General features: G+C 41.1%; 2 protein-coding genes and 1 long non-coding RNA gene across 4 annotated transcripts in view; all 3 read left to right on the top strand.

Moving 5' to 3' along the window:
• LOC145444738 (serine/threonine-protein kinase PLK1-like) overlaps window positions 1-20,160 on the top strand; it is a 261,677-nt gene that overhangs the window by 111,630 nt on the left and 129,887 nt on the right. The window lies entirely within an intron of this gene.
• LOC145451131 (uncharacterized) lies at window positions 1,665-19,825 on the top strand. The gene is made up of 3 exons (XR_013918702.1): window positions 1,665-1,787; window positions 1,854-1,972; window positions 19,543-19,825. It is a non-coding gene; the product is annotated as an uncharacterized LOC145451131 (long non-coding RNA).
• Window positions 7,177-11,326, top strand: LOC145434155 (uncharacterized). Of its 2 annotated transcripts, none has more exons than XM_080311799.1 (2): window positions 7,177-10,998; window positions 11,090-11,326. In XM_080311799.1, exon 1 carries the CDS (start codon window positions 7,290-7,292, stop codon window positions 10,065-10,067), a length of 2,778 nt encoding a protein of 925 aa, XP_080167925.1. In that variant the 5' UTR covers window positions 7,177-7,289; the 3' UTR covers window positions 10,068-10,998; window positions 11,090-11,326. The 2 variants fall into 2 exon arrangements, with proteins under 2 accessions (XP_080167925.1, XP_080168460.1); XM_080312334.1 differs by having other exon boundaries at window positions 10,070-10,998.

Here is a 20,160-nt window from a genome sequence, read left to right as displayed (position 1 = left end):
TAAACAGGGCTTTGGAGCAGCCGTAGATTTGCTTTGCTCCGGCTCCGGAGCTTTCTTCGATCGTAGATTGGCTACGGCTCCGGGCCGCATTGTCGCCGCTGCTCCAGCTCCAGCTCTGAAAACTATGAAAGGGGCCTGTCTATATCAGGGGTGTGTATACCATATGTGACCCGCGAGAAGATTTGAGTAGCGCGCGAGCTAACTTTCAATATATTATCGAAATTCTGTTGTATTGTCGAAGTTGAATGGCTCAGATTGTGGGCTCGCAGGGCCAGCCAGGAATGTGGTCGGCGTGGCCGCGACACTTGGATGATGATGACTGAAATGTCAGTTCATGCGCATTGGCAGATCGAGGGTCCAGCGGTCACATTTTTGGTGAATCGTCGTGCATTGCAGTGGACTGAGGGAGTGGTGAAGTCGTTCTTCGTGCTTCGCGTGTTTGATTGTCACACGATTTCTTTCTCTGTAGACTGTCCCCATCTGAAAATGAAAAAGTGCCGGATTTAGCCGATTAGCAATTGCGAGAGAGGGTATATTCGCGTTTGCGCTCACAGAAAGATCGTCAATAGGCACAAAAGGATTATCGCATTTTAGCGGCAATCTTCGATATCGAGATGTCCGGATGCCGAATAGTCCTGTCCTTGCAAACTGAGCCCAGCGGGCGGTAGACAGTCGACCCGCAATATACACACCTCACTCAGCTCTACCGGTAAATCAGATTACGTGAAAAAAGACAGGACAAAAATTGATAGCAATGCATGCAATTCCCAATCATATTGACCAATTCAGTCATGAAACTGAAGAAATTACTTGCGCTTCGCGCGTTTGGGCGGGAGAAGCTAATTCACTCAACGGACTGGTGGTGATTAGACTACCAGACAAGCCGAGACAACTAAATTGATAAGGCTATAGCTGATAGGGAATTAGGACAAACGTAATAATTCGGCATCCCTGTCCAGCTAAACTTAACGGAAAAAGAATTTGAGTCAGAATGCAGTGTAACTGGAGAATAGCTCTGAAGTAGAAGCTGCATTCTTGTATTTCATTTATTATATACACGGATTTATTATACCGATACACAAAATTTATGTTAAGTTCCAGAAAGTAAAGGACATTGTATTGTGATTGAATCGCTAAGTGTGACCCTGAAATAACATCTCGGGGACTACGGATAGTTCAATTACTCGAATGCAAGCTGCTCAATTTCCACCTTATATACAAAAATGAATTTTCGAATAAGTATAGAACATGTTTTGTCTTCAGTGAAAGTCTGTTGCACCGAGTGTTTATATTAAATCGTAGGGTACAAATGCAAATGGTACGCACATTGTAGTGAATGATTTGTTTTAACGCCACAATCATTTACGAGACTAGTGTGGTCCAATTGCGATCGCTCGTCAACCCGAAAAATCGTCATAAGAAGAAGAAGGTAGTAGCAAAAAGCGGATGACAACCCAATTCCAAAAACGGTTCCTTGTATTTTTGATAGCTATCCAACGAGACCAAAACGAACTTCCTACGTAGTCGGGAACATGCCGGGGTCAGAAAAGTTATATAGTATAGAACGGACATGTGACCAAACGAAACCTTCCTCGAGCGGTCCCGAAGCGTTCGGGACCTCGAGCGCGTGACCATACGAGGTTATAACGCTGTGACAATTGATAAATTAACTCTTATTGGCAAGAATTGTATCGTTTCAATACTACAGAAAATCATCGCTCACTACTCGACTCGAATCATTCGATTTAATACTCGAATCATTGCGCCGGTCCTACAGATAACTTCCGGTATTAAGTTATCTGAGCAACAAACATCTAAATTGATAATCTGATGTATATTTTTCCTTATCGCAGGTAGAGCCTACATTATTGGTCGGTAAACCACCGTTCGAATGTCAGATGTTGCACGAAACTTTATCGGAAATGGAGAAGAATGAATACATGATTCCACCCTCTTGCTATCTAATCAGACGGTATGTTATTTCTGAGACTTGAAATTTACGTTTTTGCATGTTTTCTCATGCGTGCTCAGAGGTTGTCAAAGTAGTCATTGTTGGTACTCAAGTGGAAGTGGAAACAACCTTGTCAATTTCTACTCTAGTTCAAATACAAATAGTGATCTCCAAGTGAGAAAAATAATGAATATTCTGGCCTTGGTTTGCCTGGAAACTGAAAACTATTGAGTAGAAGTACCGTAGTCTATGCTCTGACTTAGCTACTGACCACCTCTAGTCCGATCAATGGCAACTTTTTCAGGTGACGTAACCTGATTTGAGTGTCCTTTGTGTGACTTGAATTGAGTTTTAAAAACTAAGTTATTTGGCATCACTTGACTCGAGTTGCATTTGAAACCTAATGCAGTGGTTCTCAACCTTTTTGGCTTCGCGGACCCCTTTTGACCGTCACGGACCCTCGCGGACCCCCTCAAGTTTTAGTTCAATTTTATCTCAATTATCGTCCAACCTTCATATCTGTATTGTGAAATATGAACTGTAGGCTTGTGATAAACAGCAAAATAATGATCTTTCTTGAAAATAACATCATAATATTTATGTAGATATTGGTAGACTTTTATTTTTTCAAAGATAATTTTGCTGCTGTATTTCCTGAAGTACGTGGTCGTGTCTTGAAAATCCGCGTCTTCGTTTTGATATGAACGAGTAGTGACGAAAACCACTTCCGCCAAGATAGATGGAGGCTAATGCAATATTAATGCATACGCTTCCAACGATAGTAGTAGTTAAGTAGATCTCTCGCATGACGCCATTGTGGCTTATGGCGGGGTGGTGAGCGGCTCCTTATACCTTATGGTGGGGTGGTGAGCGGCTATTGCGTCTTATGGCGGGGGTGGTGAGCGGCTCTTATTTCTTATGGCGGGGGTCGTGAGCGGCTGGAAAACCGGGGGTGGTGAGCGGCTTTTATGTCTTATGGCGGGGGTCGTGAGCGGCTATTGTGTCTTATGGCGGGGCGACATGCGGCTATTGCGTCTTATGGATGTGGTCGTGATTCGTACTTTCGGGTATATACATCTCTCGACTGGTGTTGAATATGTATCGAGTAAATAGTCATGTGAATGAATCTTTGTTAATGTGTATATCGTAAATTATTATATATGATGTAGTTTAGTCGTGACAAATGACCGATCGTGTTCTCTTTCGTCGCTATTGATTGCTAGCTGAATAATACTTCAGATCGGATTATTCGCACCTTGTATACCGCTGTTTCGCACCTATAGAATAGTCTGCTGTTCACAGTCGCGACTTCACCGCGATAGCACAATATTCACACCTCGAGCAGTTGAACAACACCGCGCTAACCCAGTTGTCGAATCACATAGGTCAAGCATTTTACACGAAATGAAATATTGTATTGTGGTATACAAATACGCAAACTATTCTTTCAATTCAACAAGTCTAGTTAACTGATCGATTTTCAATCTACCGATACAGTTTTTAACACGAGTGAGTTGATATTTCTTCCCGGGTGCGAGCGAGGCTTTGTTCCATTGATCCAAAACCACCTCGCCAGTATCGTCTTTTAATGTAAAACTGTATAATTTCAACTCCTTTCCGGCGTCAGAATTGACCGTCTTCTCCTCTCGAGAAACACAAGTAGCGGCGATCGAAACGTATTCATCTTTATTTCCGTATACCGATTCGCAGGTCAATAATGGGTATTCTTCAGTCGTATGTCTCGATTTTCCATGCGTGGTTACTGACGAAGCCCGTCCCAGTAATACAGCAGGTTTTCCAGTAAATTTATCAATTTGGACCCAACCGGATTTGACCATAAGTTTTTTTCGTTTGGAGAATGCTTTCTCAATGGCTCCGAACAATTCACGATTGAAACACGTGAAAGATATCTCTTCATTATTATTGTCGATGAATATACCTTTGAGATATTGACAAACGCCGCCTCTTTTGGGTGATGAAACGAATTTGACGCCGACGTGAAAATTTGAAGTTGATCCGACTTGCATGTTGTTGTTGATGCTGTTCGATGTCATATCGTTTGGTAAAGTGAGAGTCATCAACAAATCAATCGTCATTTATAGAATTAACCACGTGTTATAAAACAGGTTAACAGCCTTTGTATAACGCTGATGATCCGTGCGAATAGACTTGGTTTGAAGTAGACTTTACAGGAATTCTGTAGGAAATTACACCATTCACAAGTGGTAAAGGACACGAATGAATTTTCTTCTTACCCAGTCACTTATCAATGTACTGTAGTGAGTATTCAAGATGTCTGTTGTTAAATCTCTGTACACCGCGATGTCATGAATGTCGCTTTTCATCGCTGCAATGCTTATGACACTAAAAACACCATTCCAGTCGACGCCATATGATCGAATCGAGTTAACCAAGGCAGCGAAATCACACTTTCGAACACGGTTCACGTTTTCTCCATGTACATAGAAATCTAGCACTCTGTGGATGAATTTTTCCGTTTCGCTCAAGGTGGGGGTTGTTAAGTTATGATAATACAGAAGGTAATTCTCAATGATCACACTAGTTGTCATAACGAGTAACTATCAACTGAAAAAGTAAACCATGACACCGCGAGGTGTTAAAATGGTGAAATATACCGCTCGATCACCTAGAAAGAAGGGGTCTGTGTTAGCGTGTGAAAAATTAAATCTATAAATAGACACCACCGAGATTCGGTTGTTATACTTCACTGTCGCAGACATAAACGTTGGAGCAGTTAGATTAATTATTATACAATGGCCGAGGCTCAGATAGATAATCTTGATAAATTTGGTTATGAACCAAACGCATTTGAATCGCAATTTGAAGAGAATGCGGATATCTTTGATGCGATTAATCCTGGTGATCTGATGACGCCTGATTTAAGGGTTGAAGCCACAGAACGCGACTCTACGACAACGATCGAAATGCGACCAAACCATGCAGATATAGCGCACCAGGCGTGGCTGAAGTCGGGTCAACTAGCTAGAGAAAGCGTGATTAATGATCTCACGAACTTGGTGACGACACCGTGTGTACCGATCGATGAGGCGGCCGTTAACCTCGAATTACTGAGTACCGAGAAGCCGTCGACTTCTGGTGTGACGCTACCACGCTCTGCTGAGTCGCTATCGGCGGTTGATACTCCTAAATCTGCATCAAACAGGAAGCTGGCTCGAAAAAGAACCATATCGACAACTGTGGGGGTAGGCATACCACCAGCTAAACAGCTTTGTAATGATAAATTGAAAAATTCGACTCGTACTGAACCCAGACAGAAGGCTGGCAAGAAACCTGTGAAGTCTAAAACCGTGAGTGTTTTAAAAGATGACGACGATTTTCGCGACGATACGAGGGGTAAGAAGAAGCAGGAAGAAAAACTATGTCAATACACAGTTGACAAGATGGTCAGCCACCTCCAGACTATTGATGTTGTTAAACCGCATTTAGGTTCAATACTATGCTATGTTGACTCATTGATGGAGAAAAAAAATTTGACAGTCACAAAGCTCATGACTGACATCAAACGACTGCTTGCTGTCAAGGGTCAGCGTTGGAGTCTTGATGAGATTCAACCTGAATTAAACACCGCAACCGACGAGTACTTGCATCGACTTCTAGAGACTAGAACGAAATTGAAGTATAATTTGTGATTGTGCTGAATGATTTTCATTTTTGTGAGTGTGTATTCTCAATTTCTGTTTTCCGTTTCAGATTTTACATTAGAGCCATAAATAAACAATAGCTTCTGAAAGCGCAACCACTAGCGGCGTCGGTGGTCTTGTAATCTCGAATCAGCGGTTTAGGTCTTTCTCTCCGGGCGTCGAGCAGCGAACAACGTGGCTGACTGTCTGGATATATTCGAACGCGGATCGCTGGATAAGGAGTTAATTAGTAAGTTATTCGGTATGACTACTTTGATTTATGAATATAATATGTTATTCCTTCATCCTACAGACAAAACAAACGTCGGAATTGAAGTAAAGAATTGCATAGGTGAGTTATTACTGTTCAGAACTAGTGAACATGATGTAATGATTTTGTTGTTGAACAGACAGAGCAAACTCAAGTCGAACGCACTAGTCTATCGGTAAGTTATCTGCTATAACACAACGTTAATGAGCATAGTATGATGTGTTGCTTGTTTTATTAAGCATAAAGAATCGAAGACACCAACAAAGAAACTAGATTGTAAGTAAGACTAGTTTCATGTTCCTCAAGTGCTGAATTTGACCACGTGTTATTAATTTTACAGATGAGTCGACGCAGACGGAATCGTGTTCGCGAAGAACCGAATGCACCACCAGAGATTGGCGACGAACGCCAAGAAGTTGTAAATCAGAACTGGCAAGCGATAAAATCGTATGTAGTGAAAAAGACCAGTCATGTGTATAATATTCGAGTTATCGATCGTGAGCTAACGGATGTTTACCGCGATATCCAAGCGATATTTTTCTCCGAGTCACATACCTTTAAAGTGAACTACGCACATGCCTTCATTTTATATCACACTGAGACTCTGAGATTTCGGTATTTTCATGCTTCGGCAAACATCGATAGTGTATTAGAAACACCGGCGCTAATTTCAACACTACCTGAATTCGATGAATTTGTTGAATCTATTCGCTTGGAAACCGCACTTGATTTGTTACAAAACTCTCGATCAGATACAAAGTCGCTACCAGTCTGTCTGACTAATGTACAGTTTTATGTATACCCAACGGGTCATTTACTGATTGGTTGTGCCGATATCAAAATACCTCCGGGACTTGCGCAATCAAGATGTATCTTAACATTTACACGTCGAAAAAATAGACATCGGTACAATGACAATCTGTGTGCTTTTCGGTGTATCGCCCACTCACTGGGAAAAGACACCAAAGATTTGGCTCAACAATTTACTTCGGTGTATGGTGTAAATGTAGAATCCGGTGTGACTCTTGATATGCTGGATGATATCGAGGATTTGTTTAATGTTGCTATATTCGTGTACACCAAGACCGAGGGTAAAGCCTGTGCACTCCGGCGTAGTACCTATGAAGCGAAACCTGTGTACTTACATTTAGAAAATGCGCACTTCTGTCTCATTACCGATATGAGGCGATATATAGAGACCTATAAATGTGATGTTTGTCAACGATTGTTTAATTTGCAGCATGAATTGACCAGACACAAATGTACAACGGGTGTCGTTGAAGTGTTTCCGGGTGGTGTGTATAGCCCTCCTCTGAACATTTTTGAAAAACTCGATCTAGAAGGGGTGTTCGTTCCCCACCAGCTTCGTTATTTCAAATACCGTATCGCGTTCGACATAGAGAGCATGTTTGAAAAGTGTGATATTCCAGATTCCTCCAAAACTTCATGGGAGTGTAAACATATTCCTATTTCGGTTAGCATCTCTTCTAATGTGGAAGGATTCTTGGAACCGTATGTAATTGTCTCGAACGGTGACCCAAATGACTTGTGTGCGGAAATGGTTGATCATTTTCATGATATTCAAAGTGAGTCATTTAGGTTGTTACAGATGGAATATCAACACTACTTGGACACGCTCGAATGTAAAATTACCGAAATGAAGGCGCTCGACCCCGCCGAGAGAAAAATACCTCTTGAACGTTTACAAGAGGAGTTTATGCGATATTTAAAACAGATCCCTGTTTTGTCGTTCAATGGTGGTCGGTATGACTTGAACTGTCTCAAAGAGTACTTGATGGGTTTACTTGTTGATGAAAATCTGAATGTATTGAAGCGCGGTAACAACTTCCTCTCGTTGACAACTAACAGACTTAAATTTTTGGATATTGTGAATTACTTGGCACCCGGGTTCTCGTACGATGCTTATTTGAAGGCCTTCAAATGTAGCGCCGCTAAGGGTCATTTTCCGTATGAGTTTCTGACTAGTTTGGAAAAGCTGGATTATACGAGTCTTCCTAGCCACAGCGACTTTTACAGCTCGCTAAAGGGTCGTAATATATCCACAGCTGAATATGAAAACTGTTTGAAGGTTTGGAATGATAACAAAATGACTACTTTACGTGATTATCTCAAATGGTACAACGCAATCGATACTCACTACTTCATTGAGGGGTTAGAAAAACAATTTCAATCTTTCAAAAGTCAGTTCAGTGTGGATATATTCAAAGAAGCTGTCTCCCTACCCGGGGTTGTATCGAGGCATCTTTTCAACAGCATCCCACGTGATTTCACCTTGTTCAATGATAAACACCAGGATCTGGTTTCGCTATTCAGAGACAATTTAGTGGGTGGACCGTCAGTCATTTTCCATCGATTTCAAAAACAGGGTGAAACTCGAATCAAAGAATTTTTTTACAAGGAAAACGCTCAGATCACCCAACATGTAACAGGGCTGGACAGCAATTCGTTATACCTTTTTGCTTTGAGTGAACCTAGTCCAACTGGTTTCCCGGTACATTGGCAACCACTCGATGCTGAGTGTACTAAATTCAAACCTGTCAAGACCGCGCCGAAATGGGGGGAGACAGCAGCTCAATGGCTGAACTGGTATTCGCACATTCACAATGTACATGTCCACCATGCTTTTAATGGACCTGAAATCCGCGTAGGAGCTCGTAATTATCCTACTGATGGGTTCTATCGTAATTCAGCTGGTCAAGGGGTAATCTTGTCTTTTCTTGGGTGTCATTTTCACGCACATCAGTGCAGATTTGGCTGTGATGACTTGGAACGTCGAGAACGAACTAAACGTGTTCATGATTATTACAAAAGCCTCAATTATCAAGTCGTATGTAAATGGGAATGTGACTGGCGCACGGAGAAACAGGAAAATCCTGATATTGTGCGATATCTTAACGGAATTCAACCGCAATTGAATAGAACCAAGTCTGTCACCGCGCATAAATTGATGGAGATGGTAATGACCGGTACATTCTTTGGGTGTTTATCAGTCGATATTTTTACGCCAAAACATTTGCAAAGGAAGTTTGTTGAACTATGTCCGATATTCAAAAATACGATGGTGTCTCGCGAGCATTTGTCAGGACACATGAAACAGTTTGCCATTGATCGTAAATTACTCACCAAACCCACGCGCATGTTAGTTGCTTCATACTGGGGCAAGAAAATCTTGTTGACCTCTGACTTGATCAAGTGGTATGTAGAGCACGGATTGATTATATCAAAAATCCATGAGGCGGTCGAATTCACAAAAAAGACCTGTTTTGACAACTTTGCGAAAAATGTCTCAGACTGTCGACGGGCTGGGGACCGTGACCCTAACCTAGAGATTATTGCCCTGACACAAAAATTAGCCGGAAACAGCAGCTATGGTCGGGTCTTGATGAATCCACGTAAATTCAAACGAACCACCTACTGTGATAAAAGTGAATTGGATGTCAAAGTTGAGGATCGCTTTTTTGTGAAATATGATGAATTGAACGCTGATCTATTTGAAGTAACGAAGCGACCTAAAACGATCAAGTGGGGTAACTGTATTCAAGTGGGGTTCTGGGTTTATAACAATGCTAAGCTCAAGATGCTCTCGTTTTTTTATGACTGCTTGTGTAAATATTTCCGCGACGAGTGCTTCATGCTATTAATGATGGACACAGACTCCCTCTATCTTTCGCATTCAGCCTCATTCGACGATATCCTTATCCCCGAGAAAAGAGATGAATTTTATGTGGAATACGAGAACTGGTTTCCACGCTATTTTTGTGACGAGCATCGAGCTGAGTTTTTGGCTGATCCGGTTTCTTTTGACCGTTCGCGACAGTGTTGCAAAGACACGTATGCCTATTACCTTCGTCAACCGGGTTTGATGAAAGTGGAGTACGAAGGTGGTACATCTTTCTGCGGTCTCCAATCCAAAAATTACTTTTGTGATGGACCAAAGAAAAAATTAGCTTCCAAAGGCCTCCAGAAATCCAACCCAGTCGATTTCGAAACTTTTCTGGGTGTCTTGACATCTAGGCAATCTGTCGGGGGAGTGAACAAGGGGTTTCGGTGCAGAGATAGGGGTGTCTATACATACAAACAACAGCGTAAAACATTTTCCTATTTCTATGCCAAACGCCGAGTGCTCGAGGATGGTGTATCAACCCTGCCATTGAATGTGTAATTGTATATTTTGTGTGCTATTGTATTTTATCTGTGTGTCTGCTATTATTATGATTTATTTGTATTTTTTATGTGTTGATGTGTCATTTGTTTTCCAGATGGATAACGCTATTTCATATATTGAGTCAGTAATGTCAGAATTGGATTTAAATAGTTTGCACAAAGAGACGCTTGAACTGGAGCAGGAATTAACACAGCTCTCGATTCGCGGTACCGATGACAACTCACAAGACCGCACGATACCCGATCGATCCAAGGCGCGCCGTCAGGAACTAGACGAGAAATGGACCCGTGTCCGAAGTGTCTGCATAGAAGCGCTACTTCAACTACAATTTCCCGATCGAAAGATGCCGAGTGATAACCACATCCTATTCAACAGAGCAAAGCTGACAAATTATGTGGTCTTGGGAAAAAATTGTTCGTGGATACCGCTTTTCGGTCACGAAGAGAGACAAGCCTACTTGAGAACCCGCAAGCGACATCGAAAATTCCAATTTTTCCTTGATCAACATAGAGTCGCAAACAGTTCGAAACGACCTCGTTCTGACTCTGAAAGTAGTGATGCTACAACCGATGATTTTTTGCAAACATGATTCCCTTGGTCATTGTGAACATAATCTTGTGGTGAACACTGATAGTTTTAGGTGAAACTTTGTTTACAATCTGTGGGTGTTTTCGAAATGTCAACTTGTAACTAAAACGTTTTAGTGATAATATTTCCTGAAATCTGTGTCTTGTTTTACAGATGGCTAGTGATTATATAATATCTGTTCTGGAACAAGCAGGTCTGACTCGGTTACACGAAAAGACACTTGTGCAACGCCGTGATCATGTACACTTCGTGGAGCTGTATTTAAATCGAGAGATATCACATGAATTATACGAACAACGCGTGTCGAGACAACATAAAGATTTGAAAGAGTGTTCCAAAGGTGAGGTCTATAGTTGTAACGCTGTTAGCTTTTGAAGCGCTGTGAATCCCCTCGTATTATGAATCCTCTTAAGTGATTTATTATTTTGCAGATTGGGATCAGCTGCTTGACGACCTGAATAAAGCGTTCGTAACACTACAACTTCCACTGACGAAATTACGAGGGACAGATGAAGATTTCATAACCCGTGGAAAATTGTTAAATCGAACTCTACTGGGTTTATATATTCCACTAGAACAAGATGACTACAACAGTGGATATTCCCAACCTTGATGATATATAAACACATGCACTTTATCGAGTTTTCAATAAACAACAAACGATGGAATTGATCCACCCTTTCGCATGCATTGTGAGTGGTCCTTCGAGAAGTGGGAAGACTACTTTCGTCACAAAGCTGATTAGGCATGCCACATCAATGATTAAACCAAGTGTTTCCAGAGTCGTATATTGTTACAATAATTATCAGGAGGTTTTCAAGACGATGCATAACGTAGAATTCCACGCCGGTCTAGATATTTTAGAAGAGTTGAAGGTTTGCTCTGAAGACACCTTGATTATAGTGGATGATTTCATGACCGAGACAGCGAAAATTGCAGACTACTTTACAAGATTTTCTCATCATTCGGCAAAGTCAATTTGCTATATCACACAGAACCTGTACCACAAGGGTAAAGGAGCACGTGACTTGAGTCTCTCAAGCTCGTATATGGTGATTTTCAAGAATCCACGCGACCAACAGCAGATCAGTTTTCTTGGTCGACAAATGTACCCAAATTCTAGATTTTTAACAGAGGCTTATCGTGACGCTGCTAGACGACCTCATGGTTATTTATTTCTTGATGTCACGCAAGAAGCGCCTGAAAATTATGACCAATATATTTCCTGGTGAAACCATGGTGGTTTATAGCCCGATGGTATAAATAGCCAAGCACAGAGACGACTTTTAACTCAAAATGACGAAGGTGCCAGCTCGGACACGGCGACATATACCCACACTAGAGTTCCTACATAAAAGTAAACCCGAGATACGCAAGCAAATTATATCGGGAGCCAGCAAAGAATTGATCGAGTGTATATGCGATTGTACAAAGAACATTTTAAACGGTAACATCCCTCTTTCGAAGTATAAAAGAAAGCGACTATCAGCTCATAAATGTAGTTTACGTCGACTTGTCAGGAAAGACATCCCCATTCGACATAAGAAACGTATGGTTAACCAGCATGGGGGTATGTTTATGACTCTATTATCAAGCATCCTACCCGTCGTCACTGGTTTACTCGGTAATCTTTTCAAAAAATGACTTCTTTTAAAAAAATCTTCATAAATCCGAGCCCGATCAACGGAGCTGACGTTCAGAAATTGAATTTGGATATCGACAAATGTATGAGCGACATATTACAGATGAACATACCCCAAGAACGAAAATTAGCCTTATATAACGACGCACTAAATCGTTATCAAACAAAACACGACACACTGAATCAACCGATGAAAATCGATATATCAGAACAAAGAAATCTATTTTCGGCTAGTGAGTTGGACGCACTGCGACGCCTGATCAAGGGTGAACCATCAAGGATTCCTATACCATCACCGAGTAGCCAACGAAGCAAAGTAAAGACTCAGCATGCCCCGACGAAAAGCGGTCGTACACCCAAAACCCCGAGACGATACGGATGGGAGCCATACTAAGTATTTCACGCCAGGGCTACCCGGTAGTTATCGCGGTGCATACGTATTCTCTAGAGGGCGGAATAGAGCCAAAGTCAAGGAGTTTCTTTCGAGCAAGGACGCGTACACAAAACATTTTCCCTATCGAAAGAAATTTAAGAGACCTAGAGTGATTACGTCCGGTCTCGGTGTTCAGTATCAAACCGATCTCATGCATATGCAAAATCTTTCAAAAGAAAACGATAATTTTAAATATGTGTTGGTGACGATCGATTGTTTCAGCCGATTTTTATATCTGTATCCACTCAAAAACAAAACCTCGCAAGGTATTATTCGCGGATTCAAGGAAATATTTAAGGATCGTATACCTCATGTTATTCAAAGTGATCAAGGTTCTGAGTTTACTAATCGTGCGTTTCAGACTTTCTTAAAAGAGAACAATGTGCGACATTTTCATACAAATAGTGAACTGAAAGCGTCGATATGCGAGCGTGTTATTCGTACTGTGAAGCAAGTGTTATACCGTTATTTCACGCATAATAAGACTTTGAATTATGTCAGTGTCCTGTCTGAGATATGCCGGGGGTATAACACTACTTTTCACGTTGCTATAGGGTGTCCTCCAGCAGATGTTGATTATTCAAATCAAGAACAAATTTTCCACAGGTTATACGGTGACATGACCCCTAAAAAACCCAAACTAACTATCGGCACACCGGTCAGGATTTCGAAATCGCGTGGTAATTTTGTAAAAAGTGCCTTGGCGAGTTGGACCGAAGAAATCTTTTTCGTATCTCAATGTCGTAAAGGTGACCCTCCTACTTATCAATTGAAAGACTACCATGGTGAAGTTATAGACGGTCGCTTTCAGCGTGAAGAGTTACAACCAATAACGAAAAATAATAATATTTACAATATCGAAAAAATCCTGTCTACTCGCAGGAAAGGAAAGAAAACGCAATATCTTGTAAAATGGTTGGGTTACCCATCTACATTTAACTCCTGGGTCTCGGATTTGTATAAATAGACGCTGAAAATGTTGTTCAACCAAACTATGGATTCTGATTCCGTCTCATCTCGCGTGGGTCAAGTCTCGAACAGTCTGAAAAACCAGATTGTGTTTATTGTACAGATTTGTATGTTAGTGTGTGTAATCGTGTTTTCATTATATCAAATTTCTGTCGGGGTGGATCGTGAGATATATTTAACGCTACTGTCTTCTTCACTTGGGTATTTATTACCGAATCCATCACCTCACCGTATATGTTGAAAGAAACAATAAAATGTTGTTGACTCTACCTTCGAATGCGAGTTTGGATAAATTCCCGAATACTAGCACAGATTTTCAAACGGAACTTTACAAAGAATTAGAAATGAATCGCCATGAGCTGGGATTATGTGAGCTGACCTTCCCACATGATTTTCAACCGCGAATTGAAGTGACAGCGAAAAGTATAGGTTTTGGATTTGTCGATGCAAATGGATACACCGAACGGTATTATATTCCCGAAGGCTCGTATTACAGCATCGGTGAAATGCTAGAATCGTACGAGAAATATTACATGGGGGACATTTTCATTTTACAAGGATTCGGTGACTTTAGAATCACATTCAGAAGATTAGTCACGAGTAAAAAAAGACACAAGCGAGGTGTACCCATAAATACCGATACCGCAGACTCTAGCGCCAAACACATACCCCATACCACGCATGATTCACCCGAGCCTTACGGACTGATACCGCTTGGTTCTGTGTTGGACACAATAACATTTAGACGCGTTGTATCTCGTCGCCGCGGAGTGGTGGAATTTATATTTACACCTGCGATAAAGTTGGAACGGATTGATAAGGTTTATGTGTATTGCGATCTGATACAACCAAGACCACATGGTAACAAGCTGCAACAACTTTTACGGGTGGTTACTGTAACCGCTAAACCGAATGAAAACCAAATCAACATATTCCCAAAACCATACTTCTTTGCTTTAGCGAGAAACAATTTTAGAACGATACGAATTTATCTACGTGATGCAGCTGGCAACCCTATTAAATTTCGAAAAGCACCAGTGACAGTAACCCTACGCTTCCGTCGTAGAGCTGTTGATTCAATATGAGTTACATCACGTTGTCTGGCACCAAAGGTGAATTCACGGTGGTGTTACCGAATGAAATTATTTGTAATGAGCTTGCGTTGATGGATATGAGTTTTGTCAGTGAATCTCTTGATCGAATTATAATCAATCGTGATCAAGCACTCTGGGAGCTACATAATGAGAAAGATCGAATAGTAGAAGCGTACCTAACACCACTTGGGAATTATGCAAACAACCTCGAGTTGACGCGAAGAATATTATCTGACAGTTTCAAACACTGTTTCACCGAAAGAATCAACGATGAACTTTTCCGAATTCGTTACCCGAAACGTATCACACTCCACCCCACGGATATATTCACGAATTATTTCAGTGTAGTTGATCAAGTGTCGACACCAGTATGTAATGCGACGTCGATCAAACCTAAACCAACTCAACCCCACCTCAGATATCTTTTTGTGTATATCAATGTACTACGACATCATCCGGTGGGTGATTACATGAGTCAATTGCTTCGTGTGATCCAAGTAAATAACGAGACGTGTATGAGACAAGAAGTTGTATATGAAAAACCGTTTTATTTCCCAGTGTCGATTAACCACATCCGCGATATAAAAATCACCATCCGGGACCAATACGGTCAGTTAGTACATGATATAGAGACCACATTGACACTCCACGCACGATGAAAATAGTGACGTTAACCACCTCTATGCTTGGTGCTGATTTTGAACACAGACTACTCACCATCAACAACATCCCGACGAGATATTGTGAATTAGCCCTCATGGAGATCGATTTCACTTTAACCGAACCGGCGATTGGTCAATATTTGTTTGTGTATTGCGATATTATTCACCCTCACTTACTTGGAGATACGTTAGCGCGTTTATTACGAGTTATACCGCTGACACATGGTGATGTCGCACATAATTGGACAGCGACAAACCCGTATTATTTCCCTGTTTCAAAAGATGTTGTAGATTCTGTATGTCTTTACCTCAGGGATGAGTTTGGGGAACCTATAAATATAATAAGTCGTTCATTGCAAGCTACATTTAACATTAGGAAGCGATTATGAAAGTTGTTTTCACGTGTGATCATCATTCTGTCCATCGTCATTATAACCAGACAGGTGATGGTTATGGATATTTCAGTGGTGGAGTTCAAGCCGGTTCCGGTATCGGGAGTTTGTTTAAATCACTCGGTCGTTTAGTGACACCTATTGCGAAATACGCTGGTGGTCAATTGTTACGGACTGGAGGTGAAATAGCGAGAGATCTATTACGGGGTAACTCGATCAAGTCTAGTGTTGTCAAGAGAAGTAAACAAGCTGGTGGTCGAGTGATTGATAAAATTTTAACCCCAAAAGCTATAAAAAGGAAAAAAACAAAGTCAAAGAACACTTCATCCAAACGTCGTCGTAAACAACAGGATATATTCGACTAAGAACTATGTTGATGCATGCGGATTCCCGAGAATGTCATAACTCTGGATTAAACATATTTAGTATACCCCACACACAAACCAGTATTGAGGAATCGCAATATGTCGTCGTCAAACCCCATAGTTTAGGTAATGTCATGGAAGTACAATTACCAAGGACGGATCGATATATGGATCTACAAAACACATTCTTGAGATTACGTTTGAAGCTCACTAAACGCGATGGAACTGATTTAGCAAACGATACACAAGTGGGCCTGGTCAATAACATGTTGGATTCTCTTTTCAAACAAATCGATGTAACTATTTCAAATGAGGTTATCACAAATTCGGATAATTGTCATGCGTACAAAGCTTATATCTCTCGGTTGTTGAATGATACTCACGGGGCCTCGGAGAGTTTTGTGCAAGGCCAAGGTTTTTATAAAGACGTCGCTGGATCTATGGATGTTCTTGGTGCAGCGAATACTGGCTATGTTAAACGAAAAGACCTTACAAAAAACAGCACTCCGCTAGAGTTGATCGGAAAAATTCGAATGGGTCTTTTTGAACAGTCTAGATGTATGTTGGATAATGTCGACATGAAATTAAAGTTTACACGTAACGAAGATAATTTCTGTCTGCTCGGTGATGTGGAGGATGTGCAAATTGTTTTACTCGAAATGGAAGTGTATGTCAAACAGATGAAGATCGCCGAAAGTGTAAGCTTAGCACACAAGTCTGTATTACAGAAGAATACTGCAAAGTATCCCTGGATACGCTTACAAATGTCGACTCATACATTCGCGGCGGGTTTGTCGAAAATTGATAGAGAGTTAGTTAGCGGCACCATGCCAAAGAAGATCGTAATTGGTTTAGTCGAGACCACGACATTTAACGGTGTTCGGACCAAAAACCCATTCAACTTTAAACACTTTGATGTTCAAAATCTTTCGTTAAGTGTGGATGGGCGTCAAATTAACGGACGCGAATTTCATTTCGATTTTGATAAACATGGCGGACTCGAAGGTTATATGACACTATTCTCTCAGACAGGTCGCTGGGAATCCGAGGCACCTTTAAATATTCCACGCAAAGATTATGTCAATGGATACACTCTTTTTGTGTTTGATTTGACACCCGATAATAGTTTGGGATGTTATCAACTTCATAAGACAGGAACTGTGCATCTGGTTTTGACTACGTCGAAGCCTTTACCAACCTCCGTAACCTTGTTATGTTTGAAGGAGTTTCAACATCTTCTACAGTTGAATCAAAAAAGACAAGTCGTCGAAATATGAATACGTCTGAGATCAATGATATTCTCTATAACCATCCTGACACACAAAGTCTATATCTAGGAACTTATCCAGTAGATCAGCTACCGAAGAAACCAACTAGTGGAAAATTCGCTATCACCATTAATTACGATGAATCGAGTTTGCCTGGATCTCACTGGGTGTGTATATACAGAGATGACGATACTCATTTTGATGATTCGCTAGGTTTCGGACCGCTAAAACCTCAGATAATCGAATTCCTGGAGCCGGATCAATTTTCCGTGACTGGGAAACAGCTACAGAGTAAAACTTCAGATGTGTGTGGAGATCATGCTATTGCATTTTTGATTAAAAGAGCACAAGGATTTTCAGCCAAGGAATACTTGAATAATTTTGGGGATGATAAAAAAGTGAATGATACGATTGTGCGTGCTTTTGTGAAGAGTTTGATTTCAGAGTAATAAATGAATGTGTAATGTGTATACTTGTGATTCTTGTTGCGACTGTGAACAGCAGACTATTCTATAGGTGCGAAACAGCGGTATACAAGGTGCGAATAATCCGATCTGAAGTATTATTCAGCTAGCAATCAATAGCGACGAAAGAGAACACGATCGGTCATTTGTCACGACTAAACTACATCATATATAATAATTTACGATATACACATTAACAAAGATTCATTCACATGACTATTTACTCGATACATATTCAACACCAGTCGAGAGATGTATATACCCGAAAGTACGAATCACGACCACATCCATAAGACGCAATAGCCGCATGTCGCCCCGCCATAAGACACAATAGCCGCTCACGACCCCCGCCATAAGACATAAAAGCCGCTCACCACCCCCGGTTTTCCAGCCGCTCACGACCCCCACCATAAGAAATAAGAGCCGCTCACCACCCCCGCCATAAGACGCAATAGCCGCTCACCACCCCGCCATAAGGTATAAGGAGCCGCTCACCACCCCCGGTTTTCCAGCCGCTCACCACCCCGCCATAAGCCACAATGGCGTCATGCGAGAGATCTACTTAACTACTGATAGTTTTGGTGTGATCGTAACATTTATGGCGCCAAAATGAAGAAACATATATTTTTTGAACATATCACATCCAGCATCTAGCGCAGCGAGGGGCAACATACGGACCGCAGGCCGGATTGGGCCCGCGACGTCATTTTGATCGGCCAGCAGAGAGTTTCTGCCGTCAAAGTGGACTCCTAATCTAAAAGTATAGACAAATTTTATGCGCCAAATAATGGATCCAAGTTTTCCAACCGGAGAAAGACTGTCATGCAACGACTTGAGAACCGCTGACCTAATGACTTGACTTCACTCGGGTCGAAATGTGTAATAACCTAATGTTTCCTCTAAGGTAGTGTCATGACTTGACTCTACCTTAGAATATCGAGTGACTCAACTTGACATTGATTTGAATCGCCTCCAAAAATGGAGTAACTGGGCTTGAATCCACTCAAAATATGTAATGAGTTGATGTTACTTGTGACTTGAAGTTAGTGACTAGACTATCAAGTCACTCTTGGAAGCAGACTGTCTTGACTCGAGTAAACTACAAATTTTTTATAATGCGACTCGAGTCAATTAAAATGGAGTGATTTGCCTTGAATCGAGTACCTTTTAAAAATCAAGTAAAGTGACTGGATTTAAAAAAATATAGTGACTTGAACTCAAATCAACAGGGATAATGACTTAATGACTCGAAATTGCGAGATTCATCTTCTCGACTAACACAAATAACTGATGACATTACCGCCATTACCGGTCGATGCAATTTACGGAGATATGTTCACTTACCATGCTACATGGGACACTTTGTCTTAATTGTTGTGACAATATCAATCATAATAGTGATCGGAAAATATCCCAGAATCACTTTATATTTTACGAAATCCAACGTAATAAAAATTAAGTAGCCTATTGGTTAAAACACTGTTGGATAAAAGTGGGAGGAGTACTTCTGCGTGTAACCGAGTATAAATTAGTGTCGTTACTTCTACTTGTGCATGAGTATGTTGAGTAATTCAATATATTTTTCTATCGTGCAGGACTACACCAAAGTGATTCTGTGACCTCTGATGGCGCCGTGACTTACATGGACCAGCAACGTAACTTCACTAACTACAAATTGGAACTGTTACATAAGGACGAATACAATCACAGTTTAGGAGCTTGCCTGTGATACGCAGATTGTATCTTGGAAAGACTCCTGTTCGAAGACTCTACTTGAGCAGATCATTCGCGATACGCTCGATGCAACTTTGTGTGATTGTGTAATTGGATTTTGCAATACGTTCATACATTTACGAATGAGATCACCAAGCTTTACAACGGATTGTCTTATCATCAGGGCTGTAACCAAGCCACAAGGTTACCGGTCAGAAGTCCGTCTCACTTTTATAGTTTTAACTCGAAAACTAAGTCCACTCATTGTCCACTCACCACCGAGTCAAATCCGATTCCAAGTCATACTGTGTCTCACTATGGTATGTTTGGTGACTAGTCTGGATTACTGCTCAGTCTCGAGTTCGGGTCATTTTGTTACAACCCTGCTCGGGTGAAACAAATCTCTCGGCATCATTATATACTCAATTGTCTCACTCTTATCTAATGATGGTCAATAATGAAAGTGTTTTGAGGCTTACATGATTGGTATAAATTAGTCG

The sequence above is a fragment of the Botryllus schlosseri genome, chromosome 1 (assembly GCF_051294905.1).
Source record: "Botryllus schlosseri isolate E-star chromosome 1, Bs_hap1, whole genome shotgun sequence".
In the NCBI taxonomy this organism is placed as follows: Eukaryota; Metazoa; Chordata; class Ascidiacea; order Stolidobranchia; family Styelidae; genus Botryllus; species Botryllus schlosseri.
The sequence above is the reverse complement of the archived record's forward strand: the minus strand, read 5'-3'. Positions and strand labels throughout refer to the sequence as shown.